General features: G+C 44.4%; 1 protein-coding gene across 6 annotated transcripts in view; it reads left to right on the plus strand.

Moving 5' to 3' along the window:
- Positions 1 to 21891, plus strand: part of LOC136950330 (calcium-activated potassium channel subunit alpha-1a-like) — a 63377-nt gene extending 41486 nt beyond the window's left edge. For 2 of the 6 annotated variants that reach the window (XM_067244616.1, XM_067244617.1), the window contains exons 19-29: positions 6377 to 6473; positions 10512 to 10635; positions 11054 to 11278; positions 11517 to 11709; positions 12431 to 12544; positions 14414 to 14544; positions 15622 to 15816; positions 16375 to 16493; positions 16602 to 16823; positions 18272 to 18300; positions 19146 to 21891. In XM_067244616.1, the coding sequence (XP_067100717.1) occupies positions 6377 to 6473; positions 10512 to 10635; positions 11054 to 11278; positions 11517 to 11709; positions 12431 to 12544; positions 14414 to 14544; positions 15622 to 15816; positions 16375 to 16493; positions 16602 to 16823; positions 18272 to 18300; positions 19146 to 19291 (1595 nt within the window). In that variant the 3' untranslated portion in view covers positions 19292 to 21891. Of the gene's footprint in view, positions 1 to 1026; positions 1201 to 2928; positions 2962 to 6376; positions 6474 to 10511; positions 10636 to 11053; positions 11279 to 11516; positions 11710 to 12430; positions 12545 to 13297; positions 13391 to 14413; positions 14545 to 15621; positions 15817 to 16374; positions 16494 to 16601; positions 16824 to 17680; positions 17683 to 18271; positions 18301 to 19145 lie in introns of all 6 variants that reach the window. The other 4 variants (XM_067244613.1, XM_067244615.1, XM_067244614.1 and 1 more) reach the window with 4 other exon arrangements.
- The last annotated feature ends 927 nt before the right edge of the window (positions 21892 to 22818 follow it).

The raw sequence follows: 22818 nt of genomic DNA on the forward strand, positions 1-22818 counted from the left end.
ACCACCAGATGTCCCCACAGCACATGGACAACATTCATTTGGTCAGAACACAGCACTAGTTGATGTTTTAACAGGAAGCAAGCAAAACATAAACATCATTTTTAGACAATTTAGCAAATACCCCCAAAAAATCTAGTTGGTGAGGGTATGAGTAAAAATAGACAGTAAATATAAAACTTTTTATATTTCTATCAACAACAAAAAAATCCTACAATTATTTGTGAAACCCACACAGCATAGTGATACGTTAACAATCCAGTCCGCTCTTCTAAATCAGAGTCAGTGTTGTGTGCCTTCAACCCATGTGTTTACGTTGCTAACAACATTTCGTTTGGTTATAACATATGCACTTTGAGAATGTCATATGAGAACAATGTTCTCATGGCTTTCAGCATAATGTTTCACACTTGTGTGCCATGTATGGTCTGCTAACCACCTACGTTGTGAAACATTTTCATCCCCAAACCTAATAACTTGTTTATTACCCCTCTTTTGCAAAGCTGTTGTATGTCATTTTGTTTAAAACAATGACATACATGCATTTATTGACCTCTTCAGTAGAAGTCATAACCTCCATCATATTTACCTTTCAGTGGCTATGACAAGATCGCATGTTTTTTTTTAAATGTTTATTGGGTAAAAACATTTTGGTAACCAAACCGTCCACCCTACCTACTTGTTTGAGCAGGTAAATACGGTTCTAAGGAGGGTTCCGGTGAACTTGCCGAGGACATCTTCAACCCATAAACTTGAATCCTCCTTCCCTCTCCCTTCCCCATTCACATCCCCACCTAATCCTCCGCCATTTTGATATTCATGGGGTTTCACCAGTCTGAGAGAACAGCTTGACTGCATATCTCCTTATGTATTGCTCTTGTCTAATGAAAGGCCCAAAAGAGTTTACCTAGTCATCTCTGGTAGCATCTAGCCAACATCCCCATCCATCACTTTCCCCTACCAGGTACAGAATAACCTTACCATTAACCTGCTCCTTTTCCTTTCCTCTCATCCAAACCATGACTATAGCCAAGATGTCCACCTACAAGAGAATGAAACTGGCATGTTGTTTTGATTGCGGCTGTACTGAGCGTGACTGCTCCTGCATGTCGGCTAATGTGCGTAGTAACTTGGACACCCCTCCGCGAGGCATCCCACCCTCTCCTGTCTCTGTTCATGATTGCTCGGCCACGTTACGTGCGTGTAAGTTGTCCACATGACACGTTGTTCCATGTTTGTGACGTGCACTCTTATGTACGTGCTCACCGTCGACTGGCTGGCCTCTGTGATGTGTTTTGTTGAAGTAGACGATTAGTTTGGGATGTTTTCTATTTTTTGATTTTAGGTATCTGTTGTTGTGCTGCTGTGGCATTGCTCGTCAAGGTGACCAGTATGTGTTTCAGTCGAGCATGCCGTAGAGGATTGGTGTTTGCTTTACTATTGTTTTGTACAGTTTATTTGTTCTGTGTTTACATGTTTCCAGTTCATTATTAATTCAAAGATTGCTTAGTACTTAATGTGAATAGATACGGATACTAAACAGTTTTAGAGTATTAGAAATCATTGTAAGAAAAAAAAAAGCAAGAAAAAAAAGCAGTTTGCCTTGATTGTTAGGTTGTTTAAGTGGTGCGTACGATCCCATAGTCTTTATTTCAGTGACCTGAATCTTTCTCAGTCGATTCCATGTATTCACGGGTAGTAATATGAGAAATAACAGTGTGAAGGGAAACCTCTCAGACACAGAGACACAAAGCCAAGCAGACTTGATTTCAGATAACTTGAGGCTTTATTAATCAAACTGAAGTGTCTAGCGGCAAAAACAGTCCCGGTCAGAGTTCCGCTGTGCTGCCTCAATTCACTTAAACTTATTTAAAACATCATCCATTTTTTGCGTAGAACAGATTCTTCCGATCAGAAGCAGAACGGGGCATAGTTATTTGGCAGTCCCAGGGGTAGGAGGACCCTGTAGCATATCCACCCGGGCCACTGGATGTGGATGTGAGTGCTGCCCTGCTAGCCAGGCTACAGTCGTTCTGAGCTCCAGAGTGGCTGTCGACATGGTGTGGGGCACTCTGAGAATAGGCCTTATGTGGCCTGACGTGGAAATTATGTTTGCATTTTCATTTTTGGAGTGCTACCGGTTGTCATGAAACTCGGCGTGACAGTTCTTAACCACCAGGCAGCCTAGAGCCCCCTCTCCCCCCCTCTCCCCGCCTCTCTCGTAGTGGGACAGATGCTAGGCTGTTAGTCCTGCGACTCTGCTCGCGCCCACCGATCGCAGGCGACAGATGCCAGGACCAGCGAGGTCCCAGTTTGAACATTGCTGTCACTGTGCTGCCCTAAGCTCCAAGCATGACCTTTATTGTGGAAATGGGGGTTGAAACGAGGTACTAATGAACATGCGGAAGCTGACGCACCTAAAGCTCCAGGCCGCGTTCACATTTCTCTCAGGCAGACCCGGGGAACGAGAAACATCCTGTCTGTTATCAGTAGGAAGGAAACTCTTATTAGATAGACAATGACCTGTATGCACAATATCACTTGGAGTTTTTAAATAAAATCGTCCCTAATCCTGTTGGTTTAATTGCCTGGTTTAAACCATTTTGATTGAGGACTTGTCTGTGTCATTTGGAATAATCATTATACTAAAATAGCTGGTAGCTGTGTCCAATAACTTTATGATTAATCATTTCAGCCTGCTGACAGCATTATTGCCATCCTCCTGTTAATTTTCCATATATTTTGTTCATTGCTGTAACCATGGTCTTCAAGGCACTGAGCTTCAAGTGCCTTCAAGAGTAGCAGCACCCCAACTCCAGAAACATTATAATCATTTCAAACCTTCAGTTACCTACGATCATGCAATATCATTTGCTCCCATTGCAACCTGTTCTTCCCTGTAACCTCTCATTGTCTTTGCATTTTCCTCAGCTAAAAATAGCTATAACGGATATATCAAATCAAGTAAGTTTTGATTTCCATTCTTTTGGTTTCTCAAACCCTCCCCTGTGCATCTTCATCTTTCTTAATGTTTCTAATCCTCCATATTTTCCTGTTTGCCCATCATGGTTCTGTTTACCCGCTGATCTCCAAATCACTGACATTGAGAAAGATGTGTCTCTAAAACATGGACCAGGAGTGTTGCAAAGTACACCTGTGTGTTTTACAACACTCTTAATTGGCAAACATTCCACTGGTGATTATTGGTATCATAAGAACCGGAAGAGATTGCTGTAGATTAAACGATGTTAGCACCGCGGTCTGTTGAATACTGGGTATCAGTTGCAATGTGAACAGTAGATGGTGCTACTGCTTCAGGGTGTCTCTGGTTATCAAAATAGTCATTTATCATAGTGAAGTAAAGCATTGTAGTCCTTAGATTTACATTTACATTTACATTTAGTCATTTAGCAGACGCTCTTATCCAGAGCGACTTACAGTAAGTACAGGGACATTCCCCCGAGGCAAGTAGGGTGAAGTGCCTTGCCCAAGGACACAACGTCAGTTGGCATGACCGGGAATCGAACTGGCAACCTTCGGATTACCAACCCGATTCTCTCACCGCTCAGCCACCTGACTCCCCCTAGATCAGACCCTCACAAGACAGCATCTTGATCAATAAACAAGACATCATTAATAGTCAGATGATAGCTTACAGTATAGCTGGAAGTAAAAAAAACTGACACAGACAATGTTGCATTGTCTTTATACACATATTTATACACAATATTTTCCCGATTCACACTCACAGCAGCTTTGTATTCAGTACTGATGTATACAGTACACATCCCAGATCAGTGATAGCCAGCAAAACTGCCAGTGTGCGTTCCGCGTGTCAAACACTGTGCGTGTTTGACACAGGACAGATGACATCAGGGCGTTGGAGCAGGGGCAGTAATCTACTAGGCAGCTGACGCTTGAAATGATCATCTCTATGAGCTAGCTTTAGCTTCCACAGAGTCCTTTGAGGTGCGAAGATCTTTCCTTCATTTATATTCTGTTGATTTATTTTTTAACTTAAATTCAAATGTCTTTGTTTTTGGGTACTTAGGTCTTAAGAGTAAACTAAATAAATGAACTAGAAGGGAGGTTTTATTAATATATATTTTTTTAAGCGCATTGTGCTGCCTTCTAGTATGAAATGCGCTATATAAATAAAGTTTTGATTTGATTTAAAAGAGAGGGCTTACTGAAGTTGTTAAAGGTTGTTCAGTTTACCCTTTGCCCCTCCCTTCAGGCATTAGTTAGTCCTTTACTTCATCATCCACTTGTTCTTACAGTAGAACCATTGTGGCAACACCTGAAAGCCTGTTTATTAATTAATGTTTTTTATGAATATCAAAGTAAATGTCATATAATGTCAATGTTTAATTTTAAGAGTGTGTGCCAAGTGGTTAAGTGGTGTTTAATAGAAATGAGGCACTTAATTATTTAGCTATTAGTATTCTTGTGCCAGAAAGAATTATCACATAAACATTTGATCATACTGTACTTAAAATAATAACAATTGACACCAGATATTTTATTAATGTAACGGGGTCAGTATGAATTAAAGCTCTTAACAAACAATAAAGTAGAAACATTTCCATTGCTATTGACAGAAACTAATGTCCAAGCTTAAACGTCACCTTTTCTGATTGTGATTCTTCTTCACTCAGCGGTAAGGGACGACCCTCTTATCGAACTGCCGGCGTATCAAACCCAGTCCATAATATTGAATCACAATGCTCCCAGCGAGGTACCTAAGCCACCCCCCCGAAGAGTAGCGACCAGGCCGGTCCCGTTAGTGAACAACCGCAAGGGAAGCCTGCTGCCCCCCATCCAGCCGTCAGAGCTGAGGCTCAGCCTGGTGAGCCCCAGGGAGCTGGGCCAGGTGGCCAGGGCCCCAGGGAAAGCACAGGAGGCCAGCCGGCTCCAACGGGCCCGCAGCCTGCCCGTGAAATACAGATACCAATCCAGTAACGCCGCGCTTAATCACAGGCACTGTAAGCCGCAGCCCTGCTTTGACGCGTGACAGGCCTGCCCCAACAACACAACGCATGGGTTTGTGAGGCTGGAGTTAGCATGTGTAGCATTCCTTACTAATGACCCAGTGTGTGCAGCTGTCAGCTGTGAGACATTAAATATTGAGCAGGATGAGGAGGATGTGGAGGGCCAGTGTGTGGGAGCGAGTCTCTCTGAAAGCCTGTTCACCAGGTTCCATTATGGTGTCACACACGGCCACGCTAGAGGAGTTGAAATTGTTCAACTCCCCGTCTCCAGTGGAGAGTGATCTTTGTTAGGTTATTAATTTTAATAGAAGCTTTTTCTGGTCTTTTGTAAGAATCTCCAGGTGAAAAGGCTCGCTGACAGCCTGAACCACGATTTAAAAGGCACTTAGGTACACGGGTTAGTAAGTGTTCCGAGGTAAAACAACAGGGATAGTGACAAGCTTATTGTAGATCAAAAGGTGAATTCTGTAGACCTTTTACCATCTTGTTTGTTAATTTATTCAGTTTTTGGTAACTGGCAAAGACGTTTTGATAACTAATACCACCTGATATAATTATCATAATTATTGGATCAGATAATCTAATTATTATTGTTATTTGGCAGATTCATTCTTCCTAAGGGTAGCTTTTTTTTCAAGGTGAAGAGCTTTATGTAGTTTGAGGTAGTAGTAAAGACCATGTCTGAGGGGCAGCTGGGCCGTGCATAAATCACACTAGGACTGGGACCAGTGTAATTATAGCCAAGGGTGCCAGTCTGGCGATGAGGAAAGACCGGCTATCGGAGCTACATTCACATATCAGCAGAAGGGAGCCATATTTACAATATGACTGCATATTTATGGGTTTCGTCATACAATGAAATTTAAGAATGACGAACGTGGTCAGTAGAGTAACATGGCATGGTGTATAGTAATGAGCCAATCGAGGCTCGTTAAAGACACTCGTGAATTGTTCTGTGTGGATGTAACATTCAAACGTGATTGGAGTGATTCTAAACAAGGACCTTACATTTCTAACAATCGGATATGTTTGGGATCCTGCCTAAACGCGACTATACTAGTCCACCGTGTTTTTGCTAGACAGCATGTCGCTAACAGGCTCGCAGCATGTTGCATCTTTAAGATGCAGTGTGCAAATGCATTTAGAGGAAGTTCCACTGTCTCGTATAGCCTGCAGATGATGTCAGACTGCCCTTTGCCATGCATTTCACACGTCCTATTGACCTTCTCACCCTCTCGAGTCCTTGTCTCTCTATCTCCTCTGATTCTGCACTTCTCTGTTCTGTGTGGCTTTTCTGTACTCGCTACATTGTCTTCATTTAAATTTCATTTGATGAGATGTTCGTTCTCGGCCCTTCCTGTACTGACACTGCTTGCGTGTGCTTCCAGTGGAAGAGGACCAGCAGTCGGCTCTGTCGCCTCAGAAGAAACAACAACGCAACGGAGGCATGAGAAACTCACCCAACTCCTCGCCCAAAATGATGAGGTAGGACACCCTGCATAGGAAGTGTGTGAGTGTGTGTGTGTGTGTGTGTGTGTGTAGGATGCTCCCCTGTGTGTGTGTGTGTGTGTGTGTGTGTGTGTAGGATGCTCCCCTGTGTGTGTGTGTGTGTGTGTGTGTGTGTGTGTGTGTGTGTGTGTGTGTGTGTGTGTGTGTGTGTGTGTAGGATGCTCCCCTGTGAGTGAGTGTGTGTGTGTGTGTAGGATGCTCCCCTGTGTGTGTGTGTGTGTGTGTGTGTGTGTGTGTGTAGGATGCTCCCCTGTGTGTGTGTGTGTGTGTGTGTGTAGGATGCTCCCCTGTGTGTGTGTGTGTGTGTGTGTGTGTGTGTGTGTGTGTGTGTGTGTGTGTGTGTGTGTGTGTGTGTGTGTGTGTGTGTGTGTGTAGGAAGAGATGGTGTCAGTGTGTGGGGACCCACACAATGCTGAAGCGTTTCCTTTGTTGTCTTGGCGACCGTACGTGACAGAAGCTCCGTGTTTCTTTGGGAAAAGGGAGGACAGGACGCTGTGGTGAAAGTGCTCCGGCTTCCACTGGCGTTCCCCCAGTTCCATCCACAAAACTGCACTTCTTAAACAGCCTTGGCACTAATGACGACGCCAACCAATCAGAGAGCCTCTTGCTTGGAGATAGCCCAAGGCTATTTCCTCTATTGTCGAGATCCCTTTGAGTTCTATTTCTAGGTACATAAGGCCATGGATGATATGCACCATCACAATCAAAACTGAAATCAAATGTTACCTTGCTTTTATCCTGTCTCATTGAATTAGAGGAGGGTTAATTGATGTTGACTCATGATGGCAATGCTATTTAGCAAGATACCATTATAGGACGAAAAAATAGGCATTATTATTAATAAGCAAGTAATACTTTTAAAGAACCAGGTCAAAGTGATATATTATTTTAGCATTAGATCACCATAAAGGCATGGCATTTAAATGTTGTCAGTTTACACTTAATGTTGTCCAATGTTTTGTGGTTCCCAGAAATAATGTAGACCGGAACCTCTTGCAAGAGTTGTCAGAAGCTGAAAAATACACAGTTTACAAGCTCAGTGACTGTGGTTTGAAGTAGTATCAAAGTTGTACTGCTTTAAGGGTTTCCCTGGGTGGTTGGCTGTACAAAACAAAACGCCTTGTTAATGTATGCAAGTACAGTATTGAGGAGGAACACCTATTTGTGAAACTAGGACCCTTAATGCTACACTGACTCCACAGTGAAAGGTGGTTGTTTGGGAGAAGCCTTAGGGATACTTTATTTCTAAGCGCATTGAAAAAAACATAAAGTTGTAGAATATACTATGTCAAATGTGTTTTTTAACAGGACCTGGGGCCTCAAGGACTTTGTAAATAAGTAATGATCAACAGATTGGCTGTGGGTTTTTGTAAAGCAGGCCTATGTCAGTCTGCATGATGGGGGAGGATTTTCAAATTCCTCATCTTCTCCCGTTGCTTGCTAGAGCAGAGAGGAGCGTTCTTAGATCCCTGGTAGAGCAATGTTTGTCGAGGGAGCGCTGCCAAGCTTCCTGTGGAGAATCTTTTCAGACTTCAGTTGTCACTTTTCTTTAAAAAATACATGATACATTTACAAATATGTAGGAATTGAATCTGAATTTAACACCAACTCCACAAAGATGGCGAGCTTGAGAAATATTGCAGGTTACCTTGAGTGTCAACAAATGACACTTGATCACAGATCTAAGATGACATTCACGACTTTATCTCCTCGATATGCCGTAAATAAGGAACTTCAGTACACTGGTGATGAAGGGAATCAGCTGTGGAAACGCAAGCATCTCCTGCTTTACCCAACGCGATGCGTTGCTAAAGTAACAAGTCACATCTCACCTCTTTCAGCGATCCCTCCGATGAAATTAACACCATTTCCTTAGACCTCTTGATGGGTCATGAGACACATCTAATTGTGGAGAGTCATAATGCATTTGCTCTGATCCGTCTGTGCGGTGACACCCACACGTCAGGTTGGTTAGAGTGCAGCTAAGGCAGTCGGCAGTGTGGGGTAGTGACGGCCCGTCACGGCTGACAGTTTGTGAGAGATAGCTATCTTGGCTGTGCTCTGGCTCACCAGTCAGCTCGTCCGGGGGAGATTGAAGTGACAGCGCTCCGCAGAGTGAGTGGTGAAACATTCGGCTTCGAGTGAAATATTAAGCCCTGGTGCAGAAACACTTACTGTTTTTCAATCTTATTAGCACATGTTTCTTCTCATCTCATAGAAAAGATGTGCGACTGTATTCGACATAACACAGATTCACGTTGGCATACTGTTGGCTGATGGCACTCTAGATGCACTGAAAAACTACAATACTGCATACACTTAAATGTTATAGTTTTTAGGATGTAACGTTAACATGTTATTTTCTGCACTACAGTGGTGCTGTACTTGAGCTTTGATACTGAATGACTTCTGATACACAGGTTTCCTATCCCACCCCGTTAAAAACAGCTTCTGTCTCACGTTTAAGGACTTAGGTAGATTTCCGGGTTGTATTGAATTTGAACTTTCTTGACAGATTTGAGCTTGAGAAGGAGAAAGCATTTTAAGGAAGACATCTGCCTTATCAAACAACTTTCCTGAGAGTACATCAGGATCTAGCCTCAGGGTAGGAGCCCAAAGGCAGACATTTAGGGCTCCTGTCTCTAACAGCCCTGGGATGGTCAGTTCACTCCACATACATGCATACTTAAAATGTAAAGATGGCATTCTTCTAAAAGGTGGATCAAAGAAATGTTTCTCTGGATAAAATATATGAACTATTAAGATGTCTGTGGATGAAAACGTAAGCTTCCTGTCTAAGTTTCAAAGGATTATTGTCCTTTGATGATATTGCAAGTTAATGTAGTTTCAGAAGCAATTTCTGTGGTAAGTCTAGTCAAAAGGTAATCATTTAGTGCCTTTTTGATCGGATTAACAGAATGGAATAGTGGTTATTTTAACATTTTTGAAAATGCTACAGTGTGTGATGTTTTCTTTACCATAGCTTTCCACTATTACAATTTTCGAACCACAAAATTCCAATTGATGATTAGAATTATATTTTTAAAGTCCGAAGGTTTCACAGATGGTTTCTGGCTCTGCATCACCGTAAGCATGGCAACACCAGAGGTTTTGTGGGGAGACCAGTCTGAGGTGGTCAGTGTTGGCTAGGATCACATCCCCCCCCCACAGTCTTAACGTGACATTAGCTTGTGTGGTCCTGACACTCTGATAAATCTTAAATGGCCTTCAGTTTGGAAAGCAAAATATGATTGGGCAAATTGTTAAAATATTTAAAGTGCGGCCTGTTAAGAGCTTTTACCGTAGCGAGCGTAGCGTCAGAAGCGGTGTGCGGTAAGGGGACGTAATTGCTTCTCCGTGCTCATGCCAGTCAAGGCAGTGTGTCGCTGCCATGTCCTTCTGCGTCGCTGCCACTGTTCATGTCACTCACTTTGATGACTAGGCATTTTTGTTGGCATTTCTGCAGATGGCCTCTGACAGCAATAAGCACTGAGAGAGGGGAAAAAAAGATGCAGCTTCTTGAGGAAAAGCGATTTTGTTTGCGGACCCCAACGTTTTTTTATGTCGTATTGATGAGTGTATTCTAAAATGAAAAATGGCATTTCATGGGCGGTTTCGAGAAAACCCCAATGGAGTAACGTGTGAAGTTGAGTGCAGGAACACTTAGCACCCTTGAAAAAGGGTGCAAACACAAACTTTAACTATGGCCAAAAGCTAGGTTGGCTGTGGCTCAGCAAGCCATGGATATAAATAAACAAACCTTCATGTCTCAGGGTAGATGCATGATATACCACGCTATACCCAGATCAGATGGAATATCCTTACAGATAAACACGTCTCACCCACAGTGTCATTTACATGTATACATTATGCTATGTGGGGCAATAATCTCCTAACCTTGACGTTCAAATATTGAGCTGCAGTTCAGTTAGTTTAAAGGGACATGACAGCACTCAAGGTCTCCCTTTACTCCACCCCCCACCCCACCCCACACCCATCCTTTTGTTTGATTAGGCATGACCCTTTACTCATCCCGGGGAACGAGCAGATTGAGAGCATGGATGGGAACGTGAAGAAATACGACTCCACCGGGATGTTTCACTGGTGCCCGTCCAAAGACATCGAGAAGGTCATGTTGGTGGGTGCCTCTCCCTCACGTCGACAACGTCATTTGTCCCTGACACCGGCTCTCTCCCGTTGACGGATGCATTATGTCACAAAGCACCATCAAACGTCGACAGGGCAGTTAAACACTTCATAATGAGGTGTCTGACATGCCATTTGCCATGACTGAGGGCCTGTGTATAGGAAGATAAAAATATCTTATAGCAGTACACACACAATATGCCAGATTGCAGATCTTTGATTTATGTTGGCTGTTGCAGACAGTGACAGTGATATACATCAGCAGTTTGTTCTTTCAAAATACTTGATTCAAAACACAATAACATCATCAGAATAGAATAAAGTACAAAATATTTAATATACTATTTTCCCTCTTTAACATATAGTAAGTGTGGTACTTGACCTCCCTGTGTGTGCCTCCCCCTCCACAGACCCGCAGCGAGGCGGCCATGACCGTGCTCAGTGGCCACGTGGTCGTCTGCATCTTTGGGGACGTGAAGTCTGCGTTGGTGGGCCTTCGGAACCTGGTGATGCCGCTCCGAGCCAGCAACTTCCACTACCACGAACTGAAGCCCATCGTGTTCGTGGGCTCCCTGGAGTACCTGAAGAGGGAGTGGGAGACCCTCCACAACTTCCCCAAAATCTCCATCTTACCCGTGAGTACAATCACAATCAGGTTTGTTGCAAAGTAGTCGTCCACGTAGGAGGAATTTTCCCTGCTGTGTTGGTGCATGACAACATCCAGTAATAAAAAAACTTGCGCTTGCTGTTGTAATCAAAATGCGAGCTCACCTTTCGCGAGTATTCTTTCCATTGTCGGCCTCTCTCCGTTGTGTCGTGCAAGTTAGAGTGACGTTTCGCTTGCTCACTTTGTCGTTCACTTCCTCCTCAAAGGGCACACCGTTAAGCCGGGCAGATCTGAGAGCTGTCAACATCAACCTTTGCGACATGTGTGTCATCCTGTCAGCCAATCAGAACAACATCGACGATGCGTCTCTGCAGGACAAAGAATGCATCTTGGCGTCGCTCAACATCAAGTCTATGCATTTTGACGACAGCATCGGGGTCTTGCAGGCTAATTCCCAAGGTAAGGAGTGTCCTATCATAGTTCACTGCACTGCCTGGAGGGGATGGGCCTGGCAGAGAGAATCTCCCTCAGTGGACGGCGTCTGACCAACCTGGTGTCATCGTGTGTGACAGTGAAGCCCAGCGCTTCTTCTTCAGGTTGGCAGTGACAAGGACAGGCTTCCTGCCCTAACGTGATGGGGGAGGAGGCTCGTGGTGTTGGCACAAGGCCTTGACCTGTCACGCATCCATAGAATAAAGTAGAAGAGCAAAAACAATTCACTTACAAATTTGTGTTTACAATAATTCTAGATGGTAATTTATTAATATTGTATAAAATAATTCATGCCCAACAAAGGGAGCCGCATTAAGTTAGATTACCGATAATGACTTGATGCTGAGTATATTTTCAGTAACCTTTTGACACCAGATTTTTTTTTCTTTCTTCTAATGCCTGTATGACCTAGCATTAGCCTTAGTCAACAGGAAATTACAGATGTCAACACAGGCCATATATAATGTACACAGCATCACTGATTTAATGTGTTTACTTTAAGCAATAAATATTAAAAGCACTTTAATTGAATCGTATTTAGACACACTGCGTTTGATGTCAGTGTACACTGTTCAGTCGTGTGTGCAGCCTTTTAGAGAACAGGGACCCCCACCTGTCCACAGGTCACCCAAGCCGAAGTGAATGTGCCAGGTGGGGTAAGATGATGTGGATGTTTGTGTCCGTGCAGGTTTCACACCACCTGGAATGGACAGGGCGTCCCCAGACAGCAGCCCTGTGCACGGGCTGGCACGCCATAGCTCCATTACTACAGGAGCCAACATCCCCATCATCACTGAGCTGGGTAAGTCCGCCTCAGCTCTGCCACACCGACCCGCGTGACGCGTCCGTCTAGACCAGGGGTGTTCAATCCTGGTCCTCGAGAGCCCCTGTCCTGCATGTTTTAGATGTTTCCCTGCTCCAGCACACCTGATTCAAATGAATGGTCATTACCCGGCTTCCACAGAGCTTGATAACAACCCATTCATTTGAATCAGGTGTGCTGGAGCAGGGAAACATCTAAAACATGCAGGACAGGGGCTCTCGAGGACCAGGATTGAACACCCCTGTTCTAGATGCACCTTCATCCTTCGACAGCGGTGCACGTCTCATTAACCTATAGTACATGTCTGTGTTTCTGGAGTGACAAAAAGCTGTAGATCGTGATAGCAATACCGCTGTTGATCAATAGATAGTTCCTTTATCGAAATAATGGTCTCTCACATTTTGAACCTTCATAACATGCCTCAGTAACTTTCTCCACCCTCCCTCCCACCCTCCCTCCCACCCTCCCCCACCCACCCTCCCTCCCCCACCCGCCCTCCCACCCCCCCCTCCCTCCCACTCTCCCCCCACCCTCCCCCACCCCCCCTCCCTCCCACCCTCCCTCCCTCCCCCACCCCCCCTCCCTCCCACCCTCCCCAATGCCCCTCCCTCCCTCCCTCCCCCCCCCTCCCCCACCCCCCCTCCCTCCCACCCTCCCCCACCCCCCCCCTCCCTCCCACTCTCCCCCCACCCTCCCCCCCAACATCCCCCACCCTACTCCCTTGACGCACAGCTCCGTTAGCCAAACCAGGCAAAGTACTGCCTGTGATTTCATTCAGTCAGGATAAAAGCAGTGGGAACAACTTACAAATGATAACTGAGCTGGGTAAGCAGAGCCTACATGTGCTTCACTGCACTGCTGTGAATGCTGCCTCTCCACCATCAAGCTTTCCTTTGATTTCATTGGCTGCGCAGAAGGCCCACGGTCCGTTCCCATGGCATCACTTTGAGCCCATTTTACTCGTAGTTCTGGTTGAAATTGACTGTCTTGTTTCTGGCCTTATCTGAAGTCTGTTCTCCCCCTGCCTTCCCCTTGCCATTCTCTCTCTGAGAATCGCAAGGTCTTTGATCCCCCACACCCAGCCCCAGAAGCCCTTGTGGCTGTTTCTACAGCATCTTCTTCATAGATTCTCTGGCTCAATGCTCCCTTTCATCTGGCTCATGTCAATATGACTGACATTTTGTGAATGTAATGATAGAAGTAGCAGTTCTGAAACAAAACTCAACATCAATACTGTCTCCAAGCTACAGTTTTTTGTGCTGAAAGATATATTTCCCCCAAAAGATTGATACAACATGATACATATATTTTATTCTGCAAAACCAAAGCAATTGGAAATCTAATTGGAAACCCCCCTACATTTACAGAATGTACAGTGATGCACTGAGGTTGCTAAGCTACGCATTTCAGAGGACGTCTTCAATCAAAACTTGAGGCTTTGAATATGCATGGTGTCATCTTAAGCTTAGAGTGGATATGGACTGTTAGAAAGGCTAGCTATACACAAACTCTTACAGAAACATGACAATATTGAATTAGTTACGACATGATTACTATTTGGATTGTTGCACAACAGAAGGTATTAATACAATCCATATCCACCATCATTGACTATTAGAAGCAATCACTCTCTGCTATCAAACATATTATTCTGTGTGTTGGATTGAATTCTTGATGCTTCACAATCGCCGTTTGTGAAAAATGTCTCAAACTCTTTTACATAAGTGCATCTTCCTCAGCTTTGCTCTAGATCAAGTTGAGTTCCACAAATTCCTGTGTATGTTGAGGTGGTGCAGGTGCAGGTGGTGCAGGCCTGTTAAGGTACATGTCGACGTGTTCTGTCCTCAGTGAACGACTCCAACGTTCAGTTCTTGGACCAGGATGACGACGACGACCCGGACACAGAGCTGTACCTAACACAGCCCTTCGCCTGTGGGACGGCGTTCGCCGTCAGCGTGCTGGACTCTTTGATGAGTGCGGTAAGACCCAGTGTTTCCCCTACCATTATATTAGGGGGGCGCCCCGCCCCCCCAACGCCACCCCCCGCCCCTCCTGGAAGGTCAAGTTAATTAAAAATGTTATATATATATAGCGCCAGATCACAAAATAAGTCATTTAAGGTTACCTTTCCTCTAAAACCGGTCTATAGCTTGCTCTTTTATTAAACAAACTAAATGGCCTTATGTTATCACAACGGCATGTCATTTCTATCTCTACATGGTCCCCCCCCCCCCCCCCTGAGACCTGCGACTTAACCCAACGCTTCACGGCTACACCTCGCAGACGGCGTTCACAAGACGCAGTCGTCCACATGCGGCACAGCGCCAAACCCTGTGAGCGTGGCATGAGAGAGGTGTGCTGTTGCGCCTGTACTTTCCTGTCCCAATAAAACAGGAAGACAAGAACTGGACATGCACCCCGCTATGATAGCTTCATCTGTCTTACTCTTAGTTTGACTGAGGGTCAGAACAAAGCTGCCTTCAAGTGCCCGTCAGCGCAGACAGAGGTAATGCTTCCTAATAGACAGCTCCCATCCATCATCCCACTCCACGGTGCTGTCAGTAGCCGAAGGAGATGTCACCATGCTGGGCAGGCAAGGAGACGCCACAGAAGAAAGGCAGACGTTTGCCCTCGCCTGCTAATGGAGGCAACCGCCGCGTCGAGACCCGTGGTGTTATTAAGGCGCGGGCAAGCGAAGCACAGAACCTGGACCGAGCGTCGCAACTAACAAGGCTGACATTTACAGAAGGCATTGTCCCGCTCTGCGCGGTTTTACCCACATTTCAGTCTGTTCCAGCTCTGCCAAAGACACCTGAACAGCATGAATATGTGGAGGGCGAGAGTTGGCGTGTGTGTGTGTGTGTGGGGTTGTCTGACGGGAGCGAGAGTAACCTGCAGTAATTGGATTCTCCTGTCTGTTCAGTCCTGCTGCAGGACAATGTGAAGAGACAGGCCAGGGCTAGGCAGCTCAACTCAGTCGCTACTCTGGGAGTGGATTGGCTTGTGACGTTGACAGTGTTTGGTTAAGGATCGCCTTCTCCCCTTCATCCTTTCAGACATACTTCAACGATAATATCCTCACCTTGATCCGGACGCTGGTCACAGGCGGGGCCACCCCGGAGCTGGAGGGGCTGCTGGCGGAGGAGAACGCGCTGCGAGGCGGGTACAGCACGCCACAGACGCTGGCCAACAGGGACAGGTGTCGCGTGGCACAGCTGGCCTTGTACGACGGGCCCTTTGCAGACTTGGGGGTAAGTGACTGGTTTTGTCACCTGGCAGTAGAGCGGGAGCTTGACACGGGAGCTTGTGTGTGTGTGTGTTGTGTGTGTGTGTGTGTGGTGGGTGTGGGTGTGTGTGTGGTGTGTGTGTGTGTGTGTGTGGTGGGTGTGGGTGTGTGTGTGGTGGGTGTGGGTGTGGTGTGTGTGTGTGTGTGTGGTGCGTGTGGGTGTGTGTGTGGTGTGTGTGTGTGTGTGTGTGTGTGTGTGTGTGTGTGTGTGTGTGTGTGGTGGGTGTGGGTGGGTGTGTGTGTGGTGTGTGTGTGTGTGTGGTGGGTGTGGGTGTGGTGTGTGTGTGTGTGTGTGTTTGTGTTCACTGTAGCCAGCAGGGGAACTGGCTTCACAGCAGTCAGCTGTTACTGTGTGATGGATGGTGCTGAGTCCTGTAACATACAGCAATACTGAATATAAGAATGAGTTTTACAACAATATACTGTTTAATGTAAACAATTAAAACAATGATTATATTAACATGATGTTTATATACTCAACAGTATGTATCTCTAAGAAGAATCTTTTGTTTTGTTTTTCCAGGATGGTGGCTGTTATGGGGATTTATTTTGCAAAGCATTAAAAACGTACAACATGTTATGCTTTGGAATCTACCGATTAAGAGACGCGCATCTCAACCAGCAGAGCCAGTGCACTAAGCGGTGAGTCTACAGTTGTTGAATTCGGCTAATGTTCCTAAAGTAAAATACAAATCACAAGTCAATCGTTACATATAAATGTTCTTGACCTGGTCTCCTTCTTCTCCCTAGCTATGTGATAACTAACCCACCCTACGCGTTTGAGCTGGTGCCCTCCGACCTGATCTTCTGCCTGATGCAATTCGACCACAACGCAGGCCAGTCCAGGACCAGCCTGTCTCACTCCTCCCATTCCTCTCATTCCTCCAGCAAAAAGAGCTCCTCAGTCCACTCCATCCCCACCATCAACCGTTCCAACCGGGCCAAAAGCAGGGACTCGCGAGACAAACAGAAGTATGTTCCCCCCTGAGAGCTGTACTGTGGCTGCTTCTCTGCCTGTCATCTGCAGTTAACCTGCATCTCCGCTCTCTGCGACTCCAAGTGTTGTGCATGTCTGTCTGTGTGTGTGTGTGCATGTGTGTGTCAGTGTGCATGTCTTTCTGTGTGTGTGTGTGTGTGTGCATGTGTGTGCGTGTGTGTGTGTCAGTGTGTGTGTGTGTGTCAGTGTGCATATGTGTGTGTGTGTGTGTGTGTGTGTGTGTCAGTGTGCATATGTGTGTGTGTGTGTGTGTGTCAGTGTGCGTGTGTGAACCATTTCTACGTTGCTTATGTTTCCTGTGAGTTTGAGTCATGGAGTGTTTTGTTAGTTTGCGTAGACTTCATTCTGACTGTGGTACATGTAACATCCTACAACAAGCACTTGGTCCACCTAGAACAGACACTCCTGGAGAACAGCCGTTAGGGTGGAAACACTAAAGATATTCCTCTGGAATTTCTACAAAATACTTCTTTCCTTTATTATTTACCTTAGCTCATGTACTTGCTTATTGTTTGAAAGGCTGTTTCTAACAATGTTTTGCTATTTCAAAACTTGTGTGAGAAGACAGTTTTAATGTGTTTCAACTACTGTAGACTTTCACTGAACTTTGTTGCACTGAAATGGCAATTAAATATATACTGTAACTATAATTACATAAGACTTGTCTTAACAAAATGTTCTTTATGAAACTGTGACTGACGTCAAACTTATTCGAATCTCTGTGCTATCTGGACAAGAGCGTCTGCTAAATTACTAAGTTATGCCTTTGTGATTATTCACATTGTCAACATCACAACGTTCAGCAAGTACATTTATAATTTAATTCTGTCAGGAGTGAAGTCTCTTTTTGAAAGTTAAACATGTTAGAAGGTAGCATCTTGAAAATACCAAAATGTAAGATTTTAAAACGGCGCAAATGCAGATTTTAAAAAATTGAGATGACGTGAGTGTAAATCATGAATGTTATACAACGTATCTTTAACAGTTGCTGAGTGAATACCTCTACCTGTTATGGTTAGTAAGTTAAGAAAATAACACACCTTGAGCTTGTTTTATATCACTTCAGTTCTTACATTACATAATGGCTTGAATTTTTGTTTCATGCTTCTCAATGAAAGTTTGATATGCAAGATGCATGTCATTGATCAATTTCAAAACTGTAGAAATTCGAAGCCTTTGATACTGTAGCATGGAAAACTTCTGCTTCAGGGAAAGCATGGACGCTACAGTTGCTTTACAGTACAGTGGATGTATGTACATACTGTATTCACTTACATGATCCATATCAATCTTTCATGGCTTTAAATCAAATTGATAACTATTTATCTTTTAACCTACATTGCAATTTCACCAACACAATGCATTTGTGCTGCTTCAGTATGTGGGTAACTTACATCTGGTGAACTACTTTTTCTTTCTAAAGTGCAACAAGGATGAATAGAATGGGCCAAGGTAAAATGAATGATATGCATGATGTGCAAATGCATCATCGAGTCATGTGCCCCTTGTTGACTTTTTGCTTTTGTGATGAAAGCAAAGTAGCGTCTCCAAATGGTTTGCATCGTCCTACTGCATGGGTATGAGAACTGCCATTTAGATTTAGTTTAAAATGACCTCACATATTGGTTTGATGCCACTTTGATGTTTCTCTCATTGGCCCATTGCGCATCCAGAAACGGTTTACCGTTCTAACCCAGTTGTGACCCTATTGTCCCTCCTAACTATAATGTTTTACGTTAAAGGACAAGTCAACTGAATCACCAGTGATACTGTTTGTCTGGATCTCTTCACAAAAGCAGGTTGCATCAAGCCAAAGCCTAAAGCCAGTCAAAATAAAACTGAGTATAATTGGATAATAAATGGTGTCCAAATTTACAAAACTCACTGTGTCAATTTAATAGCGTGGTAGACTATTAATGTAACAAAGGATTGCATGCCTACCAATAATAAGAACCACAGCATGTGCCAAGGTATTTTTCATAAGATGGCCATTGGGGACCAAAAATGCTTTGCAAGTGATGTGTATTGTGCAAGGAATAGTTGCAACACTGGAACCTTGAGTGTTGGTTAATAGCAGATAATACGTCTCTCGCAGGTCTAATGTCAGGCCATCACGGCAGAAACACTTTGGAATAGAATCCGCACACGTGTTTGCGGATTGATGTTGCAAAAGATCGAATATCTTTTGCAACATCTCTTTTAACACTAATCGACAAAGGCCAAATCCCAGAACCACTAACTATTCGGTTTCTCCCCTCTTTCTCTTTCCCGTTTTTATCATGTTGGCGTCCTTCAAGAAAAGAGCCAGTATACAGATGAGCAGGACAGCGCCCACCAGAGAACCGGCCAGATCAAGGCTGCTCACACCACCAACCAAGTCAGTCAGTTCAGATCCATGAGCAACCTGATCCCACCCATCAGAGAGGTGGAGGATGAGTGCTGAGGCCTGCTACCAAGCCCACACCTGGGCCCCACACCCGGACCCCCTGTGCCCCACACCCGGACCCCCTGAACCCCACACCCGGACCCCCTGGACCCCACACCCGGACCCCCTGGACCCCACACCCGGACCCCACACCCGGACCCCCTGGACCCCACACCCGGACCCCCTGGACCCCACACCAGGACCCCCTGAACCCCACACCCGGACCCCCTGGACCCCACACCCGGACCCCCTGGACCCCACACCCGGACCCCCTGTGCCCCACACCCGGACCCCACACCCGGACCCCCTGGAGACGTCTGAACGGATAACGGGTGCTAGCACGGAGGAGCACTGCATCCTTCAGACGTCCTCAGATATCAATCAATACACACACACAAGAAACAGACAGGCGTTTTCCTGTCCATATGTACAGTTGTTGACGATAACATGCTTTTGGATATATTTTCTAGATATTCATACAATATATAGGTATATACAGTATATATATATATATATATATATTGATATATGTATATATATGATGTATCATACAGTGCTTATACACAGACAATCATATTCATTGTACAGTCACTCACTCTCAGTTATGGCTTTGTACTGGGCTTCAGGTTGTGTTTTTGATTGAGGGTCATGTCAATGAGAAAAAATGCAACACGGTTAAAAATGATAAATATATATATTACGACTGGTTTTTATTGTAATTGGACCATTGCTTTCACTTTACAACTGTATTAAATGTCAGATGTCTACTCACTGTTGAGTGATTCAGCATCTGTCTGTATTTGAGATCCATAATTAACGTTACTAGAAAATATTGATGTATTGGTGTAGTCTACCACAGTCCTACAAGAATGAAACTGTTATTGAATACATTGTCACTCAATGCTTTGCCATTTGAGATCAGTTCACAACATTTGTGATTGTTTAGATGGCCAATGATCATGTCAAATGTATTGTATTGGCTTCTGCCTTATTTCCTTTCTTTGCTATTATCTATTCTTTTTTGTATTCTATTTTTTGTTTTTGGTTTCTTTCCAATAATTAGTACTCTTTTTAAGGCTTTGATGACACTATTTAAGACAAAGACTGCTTCAGCCCGTTTATAGCTGTTCTGATTTCGAAGTGACAGCTGAACTAAGGAACGGATTCAATTGACCTCTCAATAGCCCAAATATGATAGAGCTGTTATACAGGAGACGAAGTAGGACAAGTGAAACGCAAGATTAGCTAATAAAGCAAACAACTTAATGATCCCCCTAGAGGCAGAGAGTTGCATAGACATATATGACACAGCGATATGATGTCTCTCTAGGTGAGCTAGCGCAAGAGAATGGGAAAAGCCTCAAATCGCACCAGGTGGGCATTCTAAGAGACCTCCTTTGGTAACGAACACTGCCTGACACGGGATTGGCTTGGAGGCACGTGGGTGCTTGGATGTTATCCATGACCAATCCTAATGCCATGCTCATAGACAGTCGAATAGTTTACTCCTGAAACAGCTCGATCATAAATGGAGAACTTGGCTAACCCACACGAACGCCAGTTTCCAAGCTTATTGACGTCACACTTTTACTACAAAGAGCTACCAGATGTCAGTAAGGTCACCTGCTTTTAAAAGGAAGGGCTTTTATCAGTACGGTTGTCAATTAGTCACGTTTATGTTTTCCTGTTCCTGTTGAAGCAGCTGGTTATTTAAATCTAAGGACTAACTTAAGCCATATCATGAAACAACATACATCTGTACTCAACATCTTTTTTTATTTTTCTTGTATTAATGTGCAAGGTAAATACTACAATCAATGAAACTCATTGCTGAGTAGCCAATAGCGATATGTCTATGAGGGCGTGGCATTTTTTGCTGGCACAGGGAACATCCAAGAAATCCGTGCCTCAGTGCTAGTAATGTGCCAGGCAGTGTTCAGGCCATAGGAGGACTCCAGAAGACCCACCGTTGCGACAAGAGGCTTACGAGGAGGATAGCGTCACAGGGCTTACTTCGGTGTCTTACTCTCGCGTTTAAAATTTCTCCCCTACACGCTTTTCCATAGTTTGCCTGTTTAGGGCTTGTAACTTGAAGCTTGCGTTTACTCTGTAATGTATTTTCTATTACATGGAACACCAAACTTCGAAACTATGACTATTTTACGATACTTTTCATTTAGTAGGCCTACGGGAGACATACCGTATTCCCTGAGTAAGATAAGAATCGTAGCATTTATTAGAGTTAACAAAAGTCTTAATTCTCATTCGAAAGAGGCAATTAGAATTAGCATGTATCAAGTCTATTCATATTTTGCTGTCTTGTTTTGATTTACGTGATTTTTTAGAAATTTAAAGAGCTTCATAAAATTATTCCTGAGTGTACTTCTCTGAAAAGTAGCCGTTGCCAGGGAAGTCATGAGCAGTCACGTTTGTTCGTTTGTATTATTTAGCACATCGATTTGTGGAGACAATGACCGTGCTAAGTTTATATTTCTGACTATGTCACACGATACTCAATGATAAACACAGTATATTGTCTTGTACAAAAGGTCTGTAAATAACTTGTACATGATTTCATTTTGTATTTTCACAAATTAAAGCTGATGTATTGTGTTCTATATCAGGTTGTCGTGTTTAAAAAAAATCTGACTTATTGGTCGATTGTCATTTAATTCCAAATGACAAAACAGTGCCGCTTTACATCAGTGTACAGTTTAGCTTCGAACCTCAGCCATGCACGTTAATGTGCTATCTGTTTACCTCCCAACATACGACACACACAGGGACTATACTGTACTATATAAAGCCCCCTCATGGGTGGACGCAATGGCACTTTGCGATTGCCAGACAATTCATCTGACAGGGGACACCTCGGTGCGCCCTCTGGATAATGCTTGATAAAAACACTCTCACATTCTCACCTTGGGAAGGGAGCGGGACCCATCATGTTGCTTATTAACGATTTTACACAGCGCTGCTCGGTGGGGGACTGTCAGCACGCCAATAATATTTACTGTCTGACACCTCGGCTCTACAGAGGCAACCGGAGGGGCTGTTGATTGCAGATCCACCTAACAGAAGACAGACCAATCTTAGCTAGATGGTTTTAAAACTGGGACAAAATAAGACATTCATTATAAGACAACTGCACATAGTGTTGAGGTTGGGTAGTGTTTAAATGTTTTGGGAAACACTTACACGTACCGCATCATGCTTATTGTTCAGTACCGTTATTAGGTTGATCACAACGTGTAGCCTTTTATCTGGAATGGAACCCGCATTACACAGAAACACGTGTATTGTTAACACCAAGCAACAACCACACCATGAGGGCAACAGCAGAGAGGAAGGTGAGACAATGGTGTCAGTGTTTATCATGTGTTCTCGCCAGTCTCAGTGGGCTGTACGTGTCACCCCCCCCCCCCCCCCCCCCCCCTTCTCCTCTCAAAGATCACCTCCAGAGCCACAAAGGCTGGGCTGGTGATAATAGTTTCCATGACAATGCGGCGCTCCGAGTGCATCAATGCCACCCCGGATAAACAGTG

Source organism: Osmerus mordax, chromosome 10 (genome assembly GCF_038355195.1).
Source record: "Osmerus mordax isolate fOsmMor3 chromosome 10, fOsmMor3.pri, whole genome shotgun sequence".
NCBI lineage: Eukaryota > Metazoa > Chordata > Actinopteri > Osmeriformes > Osmeridae > Osmerus > Osmerus mordax.